Source organism: Notechis scutatus, chromosome 1 (assembly GCF_049901735.1).
Source record: "Notechis scutatus isolate UNSWTSFEM ecotype Mainland chromosome 1, rNotScu1.2, whole genome shotgun sequence".
NCBI classification, from domain to species: Eukaryota; Metazoa; Chordata; class Lepidosauria; order Squamata; family Elapidae; genus Notechis; species Notechis scutatus.
The window spans coordinates 186,348,020-186,368,199 of NC_142009.1; the positions used below are offsets into that span (position 1 = coordinate 186,348,020).

General features: G+C 38.8%; 1 protein-coding gene across 12 annotated transcripts in view; it reads right to left on the bottom strand.

Annotated features, from left to right (window-relative positions):
• The window catches only part of OSBPL6 (oxysterol binding protein like 6), a 101,471-nt gene that overhangs the window by 28,163 nt on the left and 53,128 nt on the right, over positions 1 to 20,180 (bottom strand). For 7 of the 12 annotated variants that reach the window (XR_015746599.1, XM_087950454.1, XM_087950492.1 and 4 more), the window contains 3 exons: positions 16,723 to 16,797; positions 6,654 to 6,819; positions 2,446 to 2,576 (listed from right to left, as the gene is read on the bottom strand). Coding sequence is in view for 11 of the 12 variants with exons in the window: in XM_087950454.1 (XP_087806580.1) it covers positions 2,446 to 2,576; positions 6,654 to 6,819; positions 16,723 to 16,797 (372 nt within the window). In the remaining variant the exon portion in view is untranslated. The remainder of the gene's footprint in view (positions 1 to 2,445; positions 2,577 to 6,653; positions 6,820 to 16,722; positions 16,798 to 20,180) is intronic. The other 5 variants (XM_087950488.1, XM_087950479.1, XM_087950500.1 and 2 more) reach the window with 1 other exon arrangement.

A 20,180-nucleotide genomic window follows, 5' to 3' on the forward strand; every position in this document is an offset into this window, starting at 1 on the left:
AATACTTAAAATAATGACTGCTGCTTGTAACTCTTTAGTATACCAATACTTATTACTGATATCATCAGTCATAATCAGTCATAATCTCTCTCTCTCCCCCCTTCCTCCCTATTTACTCTCCAAATAATCATTAGCTTTTATATAATGGGATAGAAAAAAAGCAATAAACTCATGTCCTGAGTTGCCTTGTTTACTACAAATTAGAAAATACACATTTTAATATTAACTGTTTAATGTTTAGTTAAATAAGCTAGACAAGTTTGATTCTATTCAGCAGCAGAATATGATTCACCGGAACATATTGCAATGAGGGGAAAGCAGACCATGGATATTTTGGCAAATATTTTGATGATCAAAGAAAGAGAGGAAAAGATTAGTAAAGAAAAATGTGATTTCATTTGCTAACCCTGATTCTTTTCTAGTTTTAGAGATGTTTGTGTTCTTCTACAGAAAGAAACTCATAATAAGAAATGAAAACTAAATGATCAGAGAAGTGTAAGATGCCAGACTGGAAGCAAAATTGTATGCCATGTTACTATGATTTTATCTTTAAACCATAATAAAATCATTACATGACAATAAAAATGCTAATTGGGTCACACTTAGATGATACTGTGACCAGAGGCAAAAGAATAACATTCTGGTAGATATGGATTATTCCATGAAATACTTTTTTTCTTCCTCACTTCTTTGCCTATTTTCATCTCTACAGAAATTGTTATACTAGGAAAGGAGATATTCTAGAATACTGGATTTCAAGATAAGTGCTAATCAATAAACATTGTAAATAATTTCCTCCTCCTTGAGAAGGAAAAAGAATAACAAAACAGAAGAGATTATAACCAAAACTTGTATTATCTAATCATCTAATGAAAAAAAATGAATGAGGCTGGACAACTATACAACAAAAACCCTATTTGGAAATATTTTATAAATTAAAGCATGACTTCAAGTAGAAAACAGTAACAGTAAAACAAAGATGAAAGAAAAACTATAGCTGTTAACCAACCTAATATCAACATTAACTTAATTGCGAATTTATATGTGGATGCAGTTAAGGCAAAACTGAGGAGAATATCAGTGGGATTGTATGTGCCTTACTTCCATGCAATGGATAACTGCACTGTGTTGTATTGTATATTGTATTGTATTGTATTTATCACATTACTTTATTGCAAGTGCAGATTTTATTTAAACAGACTAATCAAAAGGAGGGAAGACAGGAAGTCTACACCGAAATATTTGTGGATTCCTCAATGGTACCTTATCTCTGAAATGCTTTCACTTCTTTGCCTATTATCTCTGTAATACTCTTCTCAAAAATGCTTGGCAGATATTTTCAATGTAGTTCCAAGACCAGGTCTCTTATTCTCCCAGGCAGATAAACACATTTTTGTGGATGCTTAACCACTTTTATTGCTACTATTGCTGTGGTTTAATGCTGATTAATTGTCCATGCTGTGGCAGTTCATGAATTCTTATTTTGGTTGTTGTTTTTTAATATTAGTCTTTTTTTTTAAATTACATTTTACTTCATTCATAGTAAGTAATGAAATAGCAATACATAGAATTGTGTGATATACTATGATCTAAATTACAAAATGAAAAAAAGTCATATTAGGCAATCATACAAAACTTTGCTGCTGTCTATAAAGATATCCATTTCAGCTAATATCTAAATAGGCAGATATTAGATTAATCAAAGGCAGGGGTAGGCAACATTAAAGCCAACACCCTTCTATTTTTCAATATGAAAGCCTTTCTTGTGATGCAATTAAAATATGTCAGATTCCCACTGAAAATTGGTAGCATAGTTTTTCAGATGTTGTAAACCTTAGGATACAATTTAGGGGTGGTAGAGGTTTCTTTGTCTTCTCCATTAAAAAAAATTGGAAACTCTTGGCCATGAGGTGTCATATTAATTTACTTAGCATCACGCCCTCCCAGCCTAATAGATTTAAGGGATACATAGGAAACAGAGACTATTACGTTAACACTTCTCCATAGCTCCCTTTACAACTTATATACATGTGAATAAGAAAAAACATTAAAGAAATGCTTGAAGTGGAACTCTAGGTATAGAAAAATAAAATTAATCAATCAAATGTTTATTGTCAATGCACAACATGTGTACAATGAAATTGAATATTAAAATTAAAAATCAGTATAAAGTCTAATATTAATATCAGTATGTTTTCCAGCAGAAACAATATTAATTGATTTATCTTATACAGTAGATTGAAAACACTAAGAAGAAATCACAGGCATTCGTTTTTATTATGTTGCATGGAAGCATACAAAATAATGAAAATTATTGCTTGTACTACTTTGTATTCTATTATCTATTAAAAAGTTGCTACGTGTCATGTGTAATTAGAAACTCACCCTCCCCACCCCCAAATTATAACTATTTCCAAGTCAACATTCATTTTCATATAACTTTACCTGAGAAAGTGATTGTCGGAGACGTATCATCTGTGTGTTGTGTCTTGTGAAATCATGTTCTGTTACCATCTGTTTCAGCTTTTCCTTTTCTATTGCTATACTGTTAAACGCAGACTTTAAAAGAGAATGTACTGAAGAAGAAACAAGAATGTCTTTGAAAAACACCTCATTGTTTTTGTATGCAATTATTATTAACCTAAACATTATGCATGCAGAAAAGCACTGATGGAAAACGCTACACAGATAGTCCCTGACTTACAGTAGTTCATGTAATGATTGTTCAAAGTTACAATGGCACTGAAAAAAGTGACTTATGACTATTTTTCACACTTACGACCACTGCAGCATCCCCATGGTCACATGATCAAAATTCAGCTGCTTGGCAAAGAGATCATATTTATGAAGGTTGCAGCATTCCAGGGTCATGTGATCCACTTCTGTGACCTTCTGACAAGCAAAGTCAATGGGGAAGCCAGATTCACTTAACAAGTGAAATGATTCACTTAACAGCTGTTGCAAGAAAAGTCATAAAATGCGGCAAAACTCCCTCAACAAATGTTTCACTTAGCAACATAAAAGTTGGGCTCAATTGTGGTCATAACTCAAGGACTACCTGTATACAAAATAACCTCTTTAGAATACTTTCACAACTATCTCCCCCAAACTGAAAAGGGTTGACACAACAGCACCTCAGATATACACAGCATGAAATAATGATTTATATTCTGCTCTTGAAAATGTTTCTGCACACTATGCTCTCTCGCAGCTCCTAATGATAGATATTTCAGCGGTCACCAACCAGTGGGCTGCGGAAAAATTTTGGTGGGCCGCAGAAGAAATGGCCCCCAAAAGCAATTAATTTGGGCTGCGCAGTTCTTGTGCCTCCCGGCTCTCTGAGGGACCCCAGAGTCAGGCCCCTGAGATGCACGCGCCAACCAGCTCCTACACCCGGTGCCGGCGGCAACAGCAGTCCCCTCCCCCAGTGCCCGCTGTCAGCTCTTCCCCATTAGTTCTCTTGCTTTGAATTGTTCCCGGCTCTCTCTCTTTCCTCCCCGCCCCACCCACGTGCAGACAGGAAAGGAAGATGGAGCCGTGCACAGCTCTCCCCTATTCCAGCCCTTGCTGCCTCTCCCAACATCGAAGCCTCGGAAACGCAGGCAAAGCCGCCGCAGCGGTAGCATCCTGAGTTGCCTTAGCATGCTCGGTTAGTTAAGAATCGCCCTACCCAGAGAAGGAAGTGGTGCTGCTGGAGGAGGAGGAGGCAGTAGTGGAGAAGCAAGCAACTCAGGGTGCTACCGCTGTGGCGGCTCTGCCTGCGTTTCCGAGGCTTTGATGTTGGGAGAGGCAGCAAGGGCTGGAAAAGGGGAGAGCTGTGCACGGCTCCGTCTTCCTTTCCTTTCCTGCCTGGGAGCAATTCAAAGCTAGAAAACTAATGGGAAGAGCTGACAGCTGGCACTGGGGAGGGGACTGTTGTTGCCGCCACTGCCATGTGTGGGAGCGTGCATCTCAGGGACCTGAGCCGGGAGGCACAGGAACTGCAAGTGGGAGCATTTGATGATTTCTAAGAACTCCTGGAACACGGTAGATTGGCGTTTTGTAGGTCTCAGTGAAAGAGTGAGCTTTGTTTCGTCTCCTTTCCTCCCCTGGTAATGTGAGAGATGCTTTCTCTCTCGCCCGCCCACCCCCAAATAATCACTGGCTTAATTAATTAACCAAGAAGAAAATTATAACCAGCCACATGAGCAAAGAGATCCAACAGATGATCATCCCAAGAGAAAAATCTTCCAGATGCCCCAAACTATACGGCCTCCCAAAAATACACAAAGAAGGCATACCTCTCAGGCCCATAGTCAGCTCCAGAGGAGCACCACTACAAAACCTAGCTAAACGCTTAGCAAAACAGCTACAGCCCCATGCCGAAACAGCAGCTTCACATGTACAAAACTCATACCACTTCTTGGAAATGATCAAAGATCTACATGTGGAGCAAGAAGATCTGCTTGTAAGTTTTGACGTGGTTTCCCTATTCACTCAAGTCCCGATAAAAGAGACCCTTGAAATCATCAAAAATAAATACCAACCAGCTAAACACCTCATGGAACTAACAGAACACTGCTTAACCAACACATATTTCATATACAAAGGACAAAGATACAAACAAATTGAAGGAGCCCCTATGGGATCACCACTGTCACCCGTCATTGCAAACCTGTTCATGGAAGAATTCGAATCCAGAGCCCTGGCCAATGCCACCCACAAACCCAAACTATGGTTAAGATACATCGATGACACATTTGTGATTTGGCCCCATGGAAAAGAAAACCTAAACAATTTCCTAACACACCTAAACAGCACACACCCCAAAATCAAGTTCACCATGGAAACGGAAACAAACAAACAACTACCATTCCTAGATGTACTAATCTACAAAAAAACAGATGGCACACTAGGACACACCATATACCAGAAGAAAACACACACCAACCGCTACCTCAACACCCAATCCCACCACCACCCAGCACAGATAAACTCCGTGGCCAAAACACTAATCGCCAGAACCAAACGCCTGGCAGACAAGACACACATTAAGACTGAACTATGCACCCTGACTAAAGTACTGACAGCCAACGGCTTCCACAAAAACAAAATCACCAGCTTGATCCACAAAAACACACTGAAACATAATAGAGACCCAGAAGTTGAACAGACCTATGGAACAGCTGTCCTGCCCTACATAAGAGGTACTACAGACAAAATTAGTAAGGTACTACACAGACATCACATCAAGACTGCCTTCAAAACAGACAGAAAAATAGCAGCCATCCTTAGCAACCCCAAAGATAAAATTGACCTGGAAAACCAAGGCATATACGAAGTCCCCTGTGCATCATGCCCAGCCACATACATTGGACAGACCAACAGAAGAATAAGTACCCGCCTGGATGAACACAAAAATGCAGTCAAAAAGCTGGAACACACTTCCTCACTAGTCCAACACATGGAAGCCACAGGTCATAGCATCAACTTTAATGGCACCAAAACCCTAGCCACTATAGAAAACCCTAGCCACAGAATCATCAGAGAAGCCATAGAGATTGAAAAAAGACCAGAAAGCATGAATAGAAGAGATGATTCCACCAGGCTGTCAATCATTTGGAGGCCTGCACTCACAAACAAAAAAATCTCCACACCACAAGCCAGGCAAACACCTGGGCACAAACAGATCCCCCCTGATACCTCCAGCTCAAACACATCCCAACCAGGCACCCAGATGAAACCCAGCTTCCTAACTAATGATAGCCGTCCATTTACCCGAAGCCAAGCTGCACTAAAGGCCTCCAATAAAGTAACACAATGCTGCCAGCCAATCAAGGTACAAAAAGAGCCAAAAAACAGACAGAAGATATTAGAGACACCAATCAAGCAGAACACAGCAAACTCCGAGACCAATAAACACAGACCAAGACTCCCAACCAATCAGGATGAAGAAAAAAACATTCTGGCACAGCAATAGGCTGCCCCAAATTTAAATCTGAAACCACTGTAAAAGCCTGACTCACAGACGGACACAATACAGAAGCCTGATGATGGCAGATGAGATTCTGCCGAAACGTTGCTACAACTTTAAAAGAACAACTACAATGACGTGGGAAAATACCCGAACAAAGCCGAAGGCCATACATGTAAGTACCCACGAAAACTTAAGAAATATATATATATATTATATTTAACATAAAAATTATATTAAATATATTAGCTTTTTTTAAAAATCGTATTAGTGGTCCTCGGGATTTAAAAGTATGAGTTTGGTGGTTCCCTGAGATCCAAAAGGTTGGCAACCCCTGGACTATTTTGCTTCTGACTTTTACTATAATGACAGTCTCAATAGAACAAAGGCCTTTTTTAACATTTAGATTAATACTGCTGAGAGCACTGACACAGGCTTGAGAAGTTTCAAGAAAACTAGCTGCTGATCTGATGAAAAACACGCAAGTGATAAACACAACTTTTATACAGGTGTAGCTTTCTACAAAAGCAATTTTGTATGTTATGGCAATAATGGCAATTTTGCATGTTAACTATAAGGATTCTTTGAAACCAGTTCAGGAAGAAAAAGTCTCTTACACATCAGATTCCAGTTATTTACTTTTTCACTGATGAAAAGGCCAAATAAGAAGCAGCGCCCAGTGGGATACGTGTGCACTCACCTTTCTGAGCCATGAGGCAAAACTCTTCCTGAAGTTTTATGTAGTCTGTGGGGTTTTCCAAAGGATCCGATACGTGAGTGGGTGGGGTCTGAAATTCGATGTCTGCACAAAGGTTAGGATTAGATGAATGTAGGCGAACAGGAGACATTGTAGTACTGAAAGGAACCTAAATTGAAAATCAACACATACATCACACTGACTCCATGAAAGACCAGAAAAACTTATAATACCTAAATAATTTCTTACATTATTTTAGGCTTTATATTGTAAATATTTACAAAGATTTTTTTTTTAAATTGCCATTCTGGTAGAGGGTCCTTTCTGGTTTCTATAACTAAAAGAACTCTGCTCTTCTATTAACTGAACTGGAATTTATTTTTCAAAGTATTAGGTTACAATTATTTTCTTTTTGTATATCTTACGAAGTTCAAAGCATATAACCATAATTAGTATGATGTCTCCATCTCTAAAAGATGCAGTTTTTGGCTTGAGTATTAATGTATTAGGCGAACGAGCCTATCTTAGTGATTGCTATTTTTATCACTCATTGTTCTTTGTTAACTCAAATACAATTTCTAAATAGATTGGACTCTTGTATTTGTATGCACGCATACTCTTTTTATATCCATACACATGTACTATTACCATGAAAATGCTCCTTTAACATTGCTACCATTTTAATAAGTGACTGAAGGTGATTGAAAATTATATCAAGTTAGTTTTTTAAATAGCATTATGGTGCTAGTCCTGTTTGGAAATTCATTTTTTAGATATGGACACATTGTAGGACTGTATTTGACACTGTATTTAAGCAGTAGTTTACTATTATCTTAATAGTATTAATATTATAATAGTATTAATAGTAATAGTATTATCTTAAAACAGAAAGCATGCTTTAAATTATTTAAACTATGTTTAAAAAACAAAGAAGTGATAAAAACAGCACCCTTTTACAAACATCACACTAAACGTGTACTAGATTGTGAAATTCACATAATAGTGCTCCATATTTCAGAACCACATCTCATTAAAAATATAGACAAGCAGCATTTATGCAAGTGATTATAGTGTGTGAACTTCCTACAAAATGTGAGTAAGCAAATCATGGAATTTCATCAAAAATCCTCACCTGGAAGCAGTCCAGCACTTTTGTTTATTTTGCAGCGAGTACCAAAGTTAGACTCTTTTCTCTCAAAACAATGCTGATGCTTTTTGAACATTAATTGAAAAATACTTATACTACTCAAGGAATACAGTTTTCACTACACACACAGAGCTAACACTTATAAAGTGCAAAAGGCAAGAGTCTTCTAAAGACAAGTGGAACAAATCACATACTGGAGGGGAAGAAATAAAATAGTCGATTTTAATCAATACCAGCTGGAATTATTCTGAAAAAGCAGATAAGTGAATGGTAGCATTTTAGATATACAGTATATTACAATTCAGTTAATGATGTACACACTTAAACAGCTCAGTAAATAAAAAAAGAAAATTTTCCTAAAGAAGAATTAAGATTAATACTGAAGGAATACATCTCCAAATCACATACTATTTAGCTACAATGTTCTAGTGTCTAAATCAGTATAATTTGAAAATATTCTGTAATATTTTTATTTACACTAGCTTCCCCCAAATTCATGCTAATATAATGTGCTTCAATTCAATCCTCCACAACTTTGTGCATGATGGTTTTCAATAATATCTGGAGGGCATGATCAAAAATTATCCTATACAATGCTTAGAATTAAGATTCTTTGAATATCTAAAAAAGGCCCAGTGTAATATGCCATCTCACTTTTATTATTTTCTAAAATACGTCTGCTGTATATATATTAAATGTACGTTGAATGTGTATAATTTTAATACAACACATTTGTTCAATTTTGAGATGTTTTTAAAACCTATCCTAAACATGGTATGCAATCTGACATGCTCACACACACATAAATAACTACAATAATATACATGCTCCATGTATCGACATGCACAATGTAAGTAAAGTTAGATGTGTAATTAATTTTGTTTTAAAATTTACTCCAATTCAAATTGCTCATATAATTTAAGGACCAGGAATACTAGGAAAAATATTACAGAATATGGCTGTGAACACTTTGAACATGATACCAACAGGGTTTTAATCTCACACAGCAGCCTCTCTCTGCTGATCATTTAAGGCGCCCAGTGGTTGGGGACCCCTGATTTAAGGTACCCCATTTAAGTATCTTCTCTATAAGCCTGAAAAAGGATGCTGCTGTTTAAGAACTGCAAGAACTTTAATGTGTGGATTCCTTAATTTCTTCCCAAGACATCCTAATCACTCCTTCCTAAGAGTTTTCAAAGCTTGCCCTGTCAATCACAAAAAAAAATTACATAGTATTTTAAAATAATTTGAACAACAGCAACATAAAAAGTCACATTACTCTATATTTCAATAAGATTATTTTATTTTCCATACTATTTGAACCTGGACTAAAATAAAATTGTTAACAACTTTTCAGATCCTGGACTGAAATTCTTATTTAGCTAAACTATATTTCTGTTGCGTTTCTTTCCTCTAGGTATCTTGTTATTCTAACTGAAAGGTTAAGTCCCATTTAAGCTATTATCTGGAACCCCATTTAAATCAACTAAGTTCCAATATTTAAGCACAAATCCAGCTGAAACTGAAAAAAACAAGAGGAATTTGCAATGTTATTGTCACATGCATATAATGGATAATATTCAACTAGACATATCCTACTGTAACAACACTTTCCCAATCTTTTCCCTTGGAGAGAATATAGAAGAGGAACGTATGGTTACACTGACAAAGAAATCAAGATACTAAAGAAATCAAGGTATTAGCACTGAACTGTAAATCTTTCCAGAGAAGAAATAAACTAGGATCTTCTTTTTAAAATGGAAGCAGGAAAATGTTAAAAATTCTCTTGTATAAATATGAATCATAGTTTGAATAAACTATGGGGAGAAAAAAAACACCTTATAAGACTGAGGGCTAGGGCAACACACCTTGCCTTCAAGAGGCTTTGAAAACACTTCTCCAACATCGGGAAAACATCTCTTGCAATGGCTTCCTTTGATGACAATAGGAGACAAGGACAGAAGAAGTTCACACGAAGTTAACTCATTCTCTGGAAACCTCTGGGAGAATATTTGCACTCCATAGACCCGTGTTGGTAAACCTATGCCATGCGTGCATAAGCGCACCAACGTGCCTACCGTCCCTGTCCTATTGTTTCTCTTATTCTTTTATTTTCTTATATGTACCCATTTCATATATTCACAACTATGTATACACTTGTACTTATTATCTTGTAAACAATTGACAAATCAAATCAAATAAATAAATAAATAAATGTCACACAGAGCCATTTCCCCCAGTACGCGAGAAGTCTCCCAGAAGAGCCCCAATGTGCATGCGCGTGGGCGCCGCTGCCCGACAACTGATTGTCAAGTATCTGGCGCACATGTGAAGGGATGGAGGGGGTGCACGGGAGACACGTGCACATGCGCAGATGTGTTACATGCAAGGAGGGAATCATGCGTGCATGTGGATGTGCGGCACGAGGGGGGAATTGTGCATGCATGCGCAGATGAATGGCACACGAGAGGGAATTGCACACGCATGTGCAGAGATGCACAGTGCACGGGGGGTTTGTGCGTGCATGGGCAGGTGTGGGGGGCCAGCACGCATTGCCTTCTGGGTGTTGGCACGCGAGCGTGCGCAAGCAAGCGCATGCGCAATTATCGGCACGAGAGCTGAAAAAGGTTAGCCCCACTGTCATAGACCAAACATTTATTTAGTGTATGCTCTTTCAAAAAGCTAGGATCTAAAGAGATGCAGCAGTTCCCCCATCAATAAAACAACTGCTAACATTTTCAAGATTTAAGATTTTCTTAATCTTGGAAATTTGAAATGAAGAAAATAATGATATTACCCAAGGATCAGAGAATAAGAAAAAACGCCACTTTTGAAAGCCAGCAAAGCATACTTATACATCAAAGAGCACTTTGAATCCTTATGTTTTTGGAGGGAGGGTCAGTGACTCTGAATAAATGCAAATCATACCTGAAAAGATCTAATTAGGCCAGGAAGGAATCTATATCTACCTTAATTTTAAATATTTGTTTTTTAGCACACATATCACAGATCGTTATAAAGTAAATCTTACATTTGAATGTAATTATATAAAACCAGTTGAATATGACTATTTCAAAGCTGACCAGTTTCTAACAAATGGACGGGAAGATAATAAATTTTATATAGTATCTACAAACTGGACCAATGGTAGAATAAAGGTGTTATAGGGTGTTCATCCTTTCCTCAAGGCCCATTTCTAATGTTTGTTTAATACATTTATAATTACCGTGTTTCTCATATAACAAGGCCGGGTCTTATTTTTTTTTGACCCCCGAAAAAATGGCTAGGCCGTCTTTTCGGGGGTGACTTAATTCTGCCCCCTTGCATCCTCGGGCAGGCGGGTGGCAACGGCTTGGATGTTGACCTTGGCATTGGTGGGGCACATTGTATTGGGAGACCTTCTGCGACCGTTGCTTTCCCTTCTCCCCGTGCTGCCGCAGCATTTAGAGCAACGCTGTGGTGTTTGGCACAGCCACGCAGCATTTGGCGCAGCCATGCGGGGCCGGCCAGGGGTCCTTCCTGCAAATGGAGCCCAGCGGAGACACTCGGCTTCAGGCGCTCCTGTCGCCGCCTTCCCAGGCATCGTTCGAAGGAAAAGCCCATTCTTTTAAAAACGACACCCTACTACCGGTACGACAAAGCCTGCCCTGCCCAAGAGGGCAGCCCAACCCCACATGGGGAGGCGAATCTCCCGGGGCCACAGCGCAGGATCAGCCCACCCTGGGAGAAGTGCCCAGCCGCCATCCCTGCCTGGCGCCAGGCAGAGTGCGAAGAGGTTCGCCTGGGGCACCCAGCGCAGCTGACAGGCAGGCCCTCCTGCCCGGTGGTGGAGCTCTGGCCAAAGCAGCAAGCGCCTCCCCGCCGGACCCTCCACTCATCCCACCAGGGCCGCGCTGGAGCCGGGCGGGGTTGGCAGAGCCGGGAAAGCGAGCCGCTGGTGCGCACCCGCCTGCCAAGCGAAAGAACCGGGCTGACTCGAGCTTGGCTTCCTTCCCAAGTCCCTCCAGCCCGACGGCCACTGGGAGAGGCTGCCCGAGGCAGTGATAGCGCTCACCCATCCGTGGACAGGGAGGCAAGGCGACAGCCCGCGCTGTGTCCTCCTCCGAGCTGAGCCCCGCCAAGTGAGCACCTCTGCCCGATTCCCATGCCGCTGCAGCGTTTGGAGCTGCTTGCAAGTTTGGAGATGCGTGGGGACAGGGACGGGCTGGGTGAGGGGTGGAAAGGACGGGCGGCTTCGGGCTCTCTCCACTGGACCTGCTGGCCAGGGAAGCAGCACCTGAAGCCGAGTGTCTCCACCAGGCTCCGGTTGCAGGGAGGAGCCCTGGCTGGCCACGCGTGGTTGCGCCAAACGCCGCGTGGCTGCGCCAAACACCGCGTCGTTGCTCCAAACGCCACAGCAAGCCCCCCGCCATTCCCCCCATTTCGCATGTTTTAATATAGGCCTTAATTTGGGGGGAGGGGCTTAATTTCATTTCATGCCAAGAAAACATGCGGGGACTTCCTATTGGGGGAGGCCATATTGCTGGAGAAACAGGGTAGCTTTTAATAATTTTTTGAAAAATTACTTAATTTCCTTCATTTTGTATTCAGCACCATTCCGCTTCTAAATATATGTAGTCCTCAACTTACAACCACAATTGGCCCAAAATTTCTGTTGCTAAGCAAGACTGTTATTAAGTTAATTTTGCTCCATTTTACAACCTCTATTGCCACAGTTGTTAAGTTAATAACATGGATGTTAAGTGAATCTGGCTTCGTCATTGCTTTTGCTTGTCAGAAGATTGCAAATGGTGATCACATGACCCCAGGATACTGCAACTGTCATAAATACATCCCAGTTTTCAAGGGTCCAAATTTTGATCAAATGACCATGGGGATATTGCAGTGGTCATAAGTGTGAAAAACAATCATGTCACTTTTCTCAGTGCCACTGTAATTTCAAACAGTCACTAAGCCAATAGTTTAAGTCTAGGACTACCTACAATTTCTGATTTATTTGGTCGGTCCAGCTGTAAGCACAATTCCAATTCTTATTTTTTATGTTAAGAAGGATTTGGTTGTATCAAAGGTAGTTTCCTACCAAATAACCCTGTCTGAACAAGAAGTCCAGCGATACGTACAATAAATGACTTTCTTAAATGTCTCAAATTTAAAATGTCCTACATATGGAAAGTTAAGGTGGGAGGAACACTTTTAAAATTTTCTTGGCATCAAACCTGGTCACTGCAGTAACTTACGTCATTAGCTGATTTTTAATTGTTACTAATATTTTTATTTTAAATAATGTCTTTTGGTAAACATACACTGCTTTTGTCATTTGTAATATTCTACTGAATTGTTTCAATTATCTAATATTTTGTATTACAGTGCTCATAATGAAATAAATGTATTTTATATATGAAGATGCTAATTAGCCACACAGTCACTTGTTACTTTAAATATCAGAAAATCTCGTTATAGAAGTCTCAGGTATTCTCGTTTTTTTGGCAATTCAAATTCATGAACTGTCTGTCCCTTGGTAGTTGCAGGACTCCTATCAAAGTAGTCAAACGTAAATAAAAATTATCTTACATTATAATTATTTTGTCTTTGAGTTATTGAATTATGTGTGTACTCTTCTACTTTCACTTATTCAAATTAACCCAACTTTATTTCATTAATTATATTGATTGGTCCTTCTCAGTGGTGGGATTCAAATATTGTTGCCACTGATTTGGTGGGTGCGCTTTGCGCGCATGCACACACAGAGGCGTTTGCGCAGGCGCAGAGGCGTTCTAACTCACCTCCTGCAAGCCTGCATGATCCTGGTTGCTTCAGCAGCTGCCGCGCAGCACTCTTCTGTGCCGCGCAAAGCAGCTGCGCTTCAAATTCAGTGGATAAAGGTGAGTATGGGAACCCGGGCAGGCAGGTGGGCCCAACGGCAGAGCCATTAGAGCAGCGGAGAGAACCAGTTCAGTCTCCACTGCTCATCGCTTCTACCGGCTCTCCAGAACCGGGCAGAACTGGTCAAATAACCACCACTGGTCCTTCTATTAGATGTCTTAGTTCTTTAAAAGGAAAATTAAATATTAATAATAATAGCAATAGCACTCAGACTTATATACCGCTTTACAGTACTTTACAGCCCTTTCTAAGCGTTTTTCAGAGTCAGCACATTGCCCACAACAATTTGGGTCCTCATAATGGTAGTAATATGACTTTTTGAGATAGGAGCAGTAATCAAACTTATCTAATAATGTAATATAACATAACATGAAGGAATTCCTTAGTGGAGCTAGTACAGAAATCTTCTTTTCCATTAAAAGAACCAGTATGACTTAAGCAACTGAACTGAGAACTAATGCTATTCAGATTTCCCTGAGTTCACTCCAAAATGAGCATCAGAACTTGAATAGCCTTTTACTAACAGCCTGGGGTGTGAATGTGTGTGTGTGTGTGTGTGTGTGTGTGTGTGTGTGTGTGTGCGTGCACGCGTGTGCGCAAATACAACACATGTAGGCATTTGTTAGTTTTATCATCACTCCATTTTAGCTCATTTGGATTTTTTGGAAGGGGAGTTATTTAAAAAAAAAAGAGTGGGATAAAAAACAAGCAAATACATTTTGGATCTTTCAATCTTCAGGAGGAAAGTGGATTTAACAATTATACTAAGATCATAATTATATTAAAACCCTTTCTCAGTAAGCATCCACAGTTTAAATATATATGTATGTGTGTGTTTGTGTGTGTAGTTTTCTAGTTATACATACTATATAAATTTAATTTATATGGTATGTGTAACTCATATTGAGTTTTATGAAAATCAATTGCCTGGCTACGTATTTTTCTTTTGATTTTGTTGTTTTGGCGATATTTAAAATATCCAAGAGCAGAACAATTTTTAAAAGGGAAAAGAATAGATTTACAAGCTACATAAAATTAAATTAAAATGTCAAGGCAAGCATTAGATAAATGCTTCATATCAAATGTCTGGTATAATTTCCATTAATAGGATCAAATCAATAATCAATAATTAACTGAAATAAACGCATTAAAACTTCAAGTTAAGATAAACCCAAATTTGGAATGTGTTACAAGTCTATATATAAAATCATTATTTATAAATGTTTCCAATTTGAATTAAATTCTATATCTGATTTGCTTTTCAGGTATGAAACCTCTGTATTCTCCCACAATTTAACTTTGCTACTCTTCTAGGGAGAGAAATACATGTAGTGATTAAGCCTTTCTTTCTTTTTAGCTCACAGAATTCACTAACAGAAAAGGTGCACATACTCTGGGGTCACAAAGCCTAGGGGGCAGGGGTGGGTTTCTACCGGTTCTGTCCACCTCTGTAGAACCGGTAGCTCTGAAGAGCAGCAGACATAGAACCGGTTCTATGTCTGCTGATGTTTTTGCCCACCCACCCACCCGGGCTCTTACCTGATCTTTATTTCCTGATTTTTCAACTTCAGCTGCCGAACGAGGCACAGCTGCAGTTAAAAAAACAAGAAATGAGGGCTGTTTCAAAGGCTGCTTCTCTGCACGGCAGCGTGCTAATGACGATTAACAGGGAAGCAGGGAAGCTCGTAAATTCCGAACTGGTAGTTAACCCTGTCGTATCCCACCCCTGCTAGGGGGCCCTCCAAATTCTTGGGAGCAGCCACTCCAATTGTTGCTCCTAATTACAACTTTTCCACATGTCACGGAAAAATACTAATACTAGTATGAGGATGGAGCATATTCATTAAACTTAATTTAGTTTACATTTAATTTAAATTGACATTTTTTCTTTCTTTCACTCAGTTTGACCAATGTTGGAGGGTGTTTCCTAAAATGCCATTCAAAGGCATTTCAGTTGGGCCCCCAACTACAAAAAACTGACTCTCCCATAGGTGGCCATGTATAAAAAAAGTTAATTTCTGTCATGGGAGAGGTGAAGGAGAGGGAAGGAGACAGGCTACTTTTCACCAATATAATAACCATGGTACTAGCAACAATTATTGGCAAATATAAATATATATTTTATATAACTATAACTTATATAACTATTATATATATATATGTTTTCTTAAGTTTTCGCGGGTACTTACATGTATGGTATTCAGCTTTGTTCGGGTATTTTCCCACATCATTATAGTTGTGCTCTTAAAGTTGTAGCAACGTTTCCGCAGAATCTCATCTGCCATCATCAGGCTTCTGTATTGTGTTCGTCTGTATTGTGTTCATTAATACAGAATACAGAAGCCTGATGATGGCAGATGAGATTCTGCCGAAACATTACTACAACTATAATCACGTGGGAAAATACCCGAACGAAGCTGAATACCATACACACACACACACACACACACACACACACACACACACACACGTTTTCATAGATTTTCGTAGATTTTCACGGGTACAGGTATGTAGGTCTAGGTGTGTTAGGGTCTTTTCCCGAACACACCTAGATAGATAGATAGATAGATAGATAGATAGACAGACAGACAGACAGACAGACATACTTATATAACTTATATAACTATAAAACATAGCTCAGAAAATAGAAATACAACCACTTATGTGAGAAATGGCTATATAAACAATACAATTTACAGTCCAATCAAACGGAAGGGTTTTTGCTAGAATCACACTTTCTCTCTACAGGATCAACAAGATCTAAAGTCCATGAAGTTTGGCTAGATTTTATAGGGTGCTTAAAAACCTCTGGAAATTTCTATAAATCAGAACTTTTATGAGCCTATTTATATATAAATATAAAAGTTTGTATTCCGCCACCATCCCCCTTAAAGAGCTAGGTTTTCCAACCTTGCCCTTTAAACTTCTCCAAGGGGACCCGCCTCTGAAGGGCTCCAACTCTCTATATGGTAAGTGCATGTTCAAGGTATACAGTTTCTCATCTTTAAAATTGGAGGTGCCTTGACTGAGGAGTCCACTCACTGTTGTAGCCACTGCTGCTGCTAGTCTCTGCCGGCGCCGTGTAGTACCGAATTGGCCCTTCAGCGCAGTCCCTTCCTGACAGGGAACATGAAAAGAACAAGGAAGCAAAAAGAAGGAAGAAGAATGATGGAAGGCAAAAAGGAGACAGATGAACAAAAAAAGGAAGGGTTGATTTATAATGGAATTTTCTTCTTAAAAATGCCAAATTCCATAACTTTGAACCTAAACACTTATCTTATCCTACATCTATTACATGTGTGAAGAAAGGAAAGTTATTTTCTTCCCTCAGGTAAGATAATTAAACTGAATGAAATTGTATTGCTTGTTGTCTGGCCAATTAGGGGAGTAGGTAAACAAATTATCACATCTAGCTATAATTTAATATTGTCACTCTATGAGGAATCATCAGAATTTATCACAAGTCATAGTAGTAAAGAATATTTTGGTAGAAAAGAGCTTGTTTTGTTTTGTCACTGAATCATATGCAATAGAAATTCAGAATATTTGTTTTGCAGCTTTCTCAGTACCATCTGACTGTGGTCAACTATGATTTATGTCTAATCTTTTATCATGAAAATAATTTTAAAAAGTAGGTATGGGATGAAAAGACAACAAAAAACTAAGAATGTGATATTCAGATGATTTATTTTGTATTTCTAATACAATCACCTGGAATGCTGCTTTATACTGCTTTATACTTTACAGGATGGCTACAAGAAAAGGGCCAAAAAAGCAAAGGTAGCAGCCGCTACCATGCAATTGAGGCATTGACCTTTTTACATGTATCATAAGGATTTTGAGTATATGATCGCTGCAGCCATTAAGACTTTTTGACCTCTCTGCAGACTTCCTGCAAGTTAGCTAGACAAAATAAGCTCATATTTTAAGTTTTTCCAAGCTGGCTATTTTCTACAATCAACCTTCTGTAGATTTTTGCACTATTAACCTGTCTGTTCATTTCCTTTCAAAACTATTGTGCATCCTCCATCCCCAAATAACCCCAAACATTAAATAACTATCTGTATGTTTCATCTACCAAAGGAGTGATGACTATCTTTAAATATTTCATCTAAGATCTACAGCAGTGACCACAATATGATTGACTTTTGTCTCAACATACACCCACACAAAAATCACCACAATGATGTAATCCCCAATTGTAACTTCAAAAAAGGCAACTATGATCTTATAGACAACGATCTCTCATCCCTTGATTGGCAATCTCTATTCACTGGATGCAATACTGTTGAAGACCATTACAACATATTTTTACTTGAAGTCAAAAGAGTCATCAAACTGTATGTACCAACAACAACTCCCAAAACAAAACAAAAAAGCAGATTACCCATAACAATAAGGAAACTTCAATCCAAAAAGAGATCACTCTGGCGGAAAAACAAATCTGGTCACGTTGCCAATTTCAAAAGCCGATACAAAAATTTATGCCACCAGATAAAGACCGAATGCACCAATTATCACATTAAACAAGAGGAAAATCTTCTAAGCACCAATTCCACCCGTGCTTTCTACAATTTTGTAAACAACAAACTAAAAGACTCAAGGTCCATCCCACCCCTGATAGGACCTGATGGTAAAGACTGCAACGATGACACCATTAAAGCCAACATCTTTAACACATTCTTCGGCTCAGTATTTGTAAACAGCAATGGATCATGCCCAGTATTTCCTAGCCGTACCACAGATAACCACAATGATCTAATACATATCGATTTTACAGAAGACAATGTTGAAAAAGCATTACGCAATCTAAAACCATCTCTATCTATTGGACCGGATGGATTATGTGCCTACTTCTTAAAAAAGCTATCCACTGCCATAGCCAAACCTCTAAGCATAATCTTTGAAAAATCTTTCAGGACCAGCTCCTTGCCTAACCTATGGTCACAAGCCACAGTCATCCCCATCTTCAAAAAGGGAGACCCAAGCCTAGTTGAAAATTACAGACCAATCTCCTTATGCTGCGTCACCTGTAAAGTCATGGAATCAATTATTAACCAATCCATCATCCTCCACTTAGAGACAAACAACCTACTCTCCAATAAACAATTTGGTTTCAGAAAAAAACTATCCTGTAATCTGCAAATCTTACACTGCAAAAACATATGGACGACACAATTCGACCAGGGCAAAGCAATAGACGCAATCTACATAGACTTCTGTAAAGCCTTTGATTCAGTGGTACACGACAAACTACTCCTAAAAATAAAATCCTATGGTATCTCTGGACAACTGCATAACTGGATAGAAGCATTCCTGTCAAACAGACAACAAATGGTCAAAATTGGGAGCGTCCTATCAAATTCTGTACCTGTCAATAGTGGTGTCCCCCAAGGTAGTGTTCTAGGACCAACTCTCTTCATACTCTACATAAATGACCTCTGTGATCATATTAAGAGCAATTGCATTCTTTTCGCTGATGATGTAAAGCTGTTCAATACCACAGACAATACTGCTACCCTTCAAAAAGATCTTGACTATGTATCAGAATGGTCAAACAAATGGCAACTTCAAATCTCAACAAATAAATGCTCTGTCTTACATATTGGCAAAAAAAATCAGAAAATAAAATACAAGCTGAATAATCAAGATCTCGTTGATGACCCAAGCTCTGTAAAGGACCTTGGAATACTCACCTCTAATGATCTAAGTGCTAGAGCCCACTGCAACTACATAGCCAAAAAGGCATTAAGAGTTGTTAACCTAATCCTACGTAGCTTTTTCTCTGGTAATATCACACTACTAACTAGAGCATACAAAACATTTGCTAGACCAATACTCGAATACAGTTCATCAGTCTGGAACCCACATTACGTATCTGATATTAGCACAATTGAGAAAGTCCAGAAATATTTCACAAGAAGAGTTCTCCACTCCTCTACTTGTTGTAGAATACCTTATGCCACCAGACTTGAAATTCTAGAACTAGAAAACCTTGAATTACGCCGTCTTCGGTCTGATTTAAGCATGGTATATAAAATCATACATTGCAATGTCCTACCTGTCAATAAATACTTCAGCTTCAACCATAACAACACAAGAGCACACAATAGATACAAACTCAAAGTTAACCGCACCAAACTTGATTGCAGGAAATACGACTTCAGCAACAGAGTGGTCAATGTCTGGAATACTCTACCCGACTCTGTAGTTTCTTCCCCAAACCCCAAAAACTTTAACCTTAGACTGTCTACTATTGACCTCACCCCTTTCCTAAGAGGTCTGTAGGGGCGTGCATAAGCGCACCAACGTGCCTACCGTCCCTGTCCTATTGTTTCTCTTATTCTTCTTTTATTTTTCTTATATGTACCCATTTCATGTATTCACAACTATGTATACACTTATACTTATTATCTTGTAAACAATTGGCAAATCAAATAAATAAATAAATAAAAATAAATAAAAATTACCATTCCTCAGCATGCAGCATGCAGTAGTTT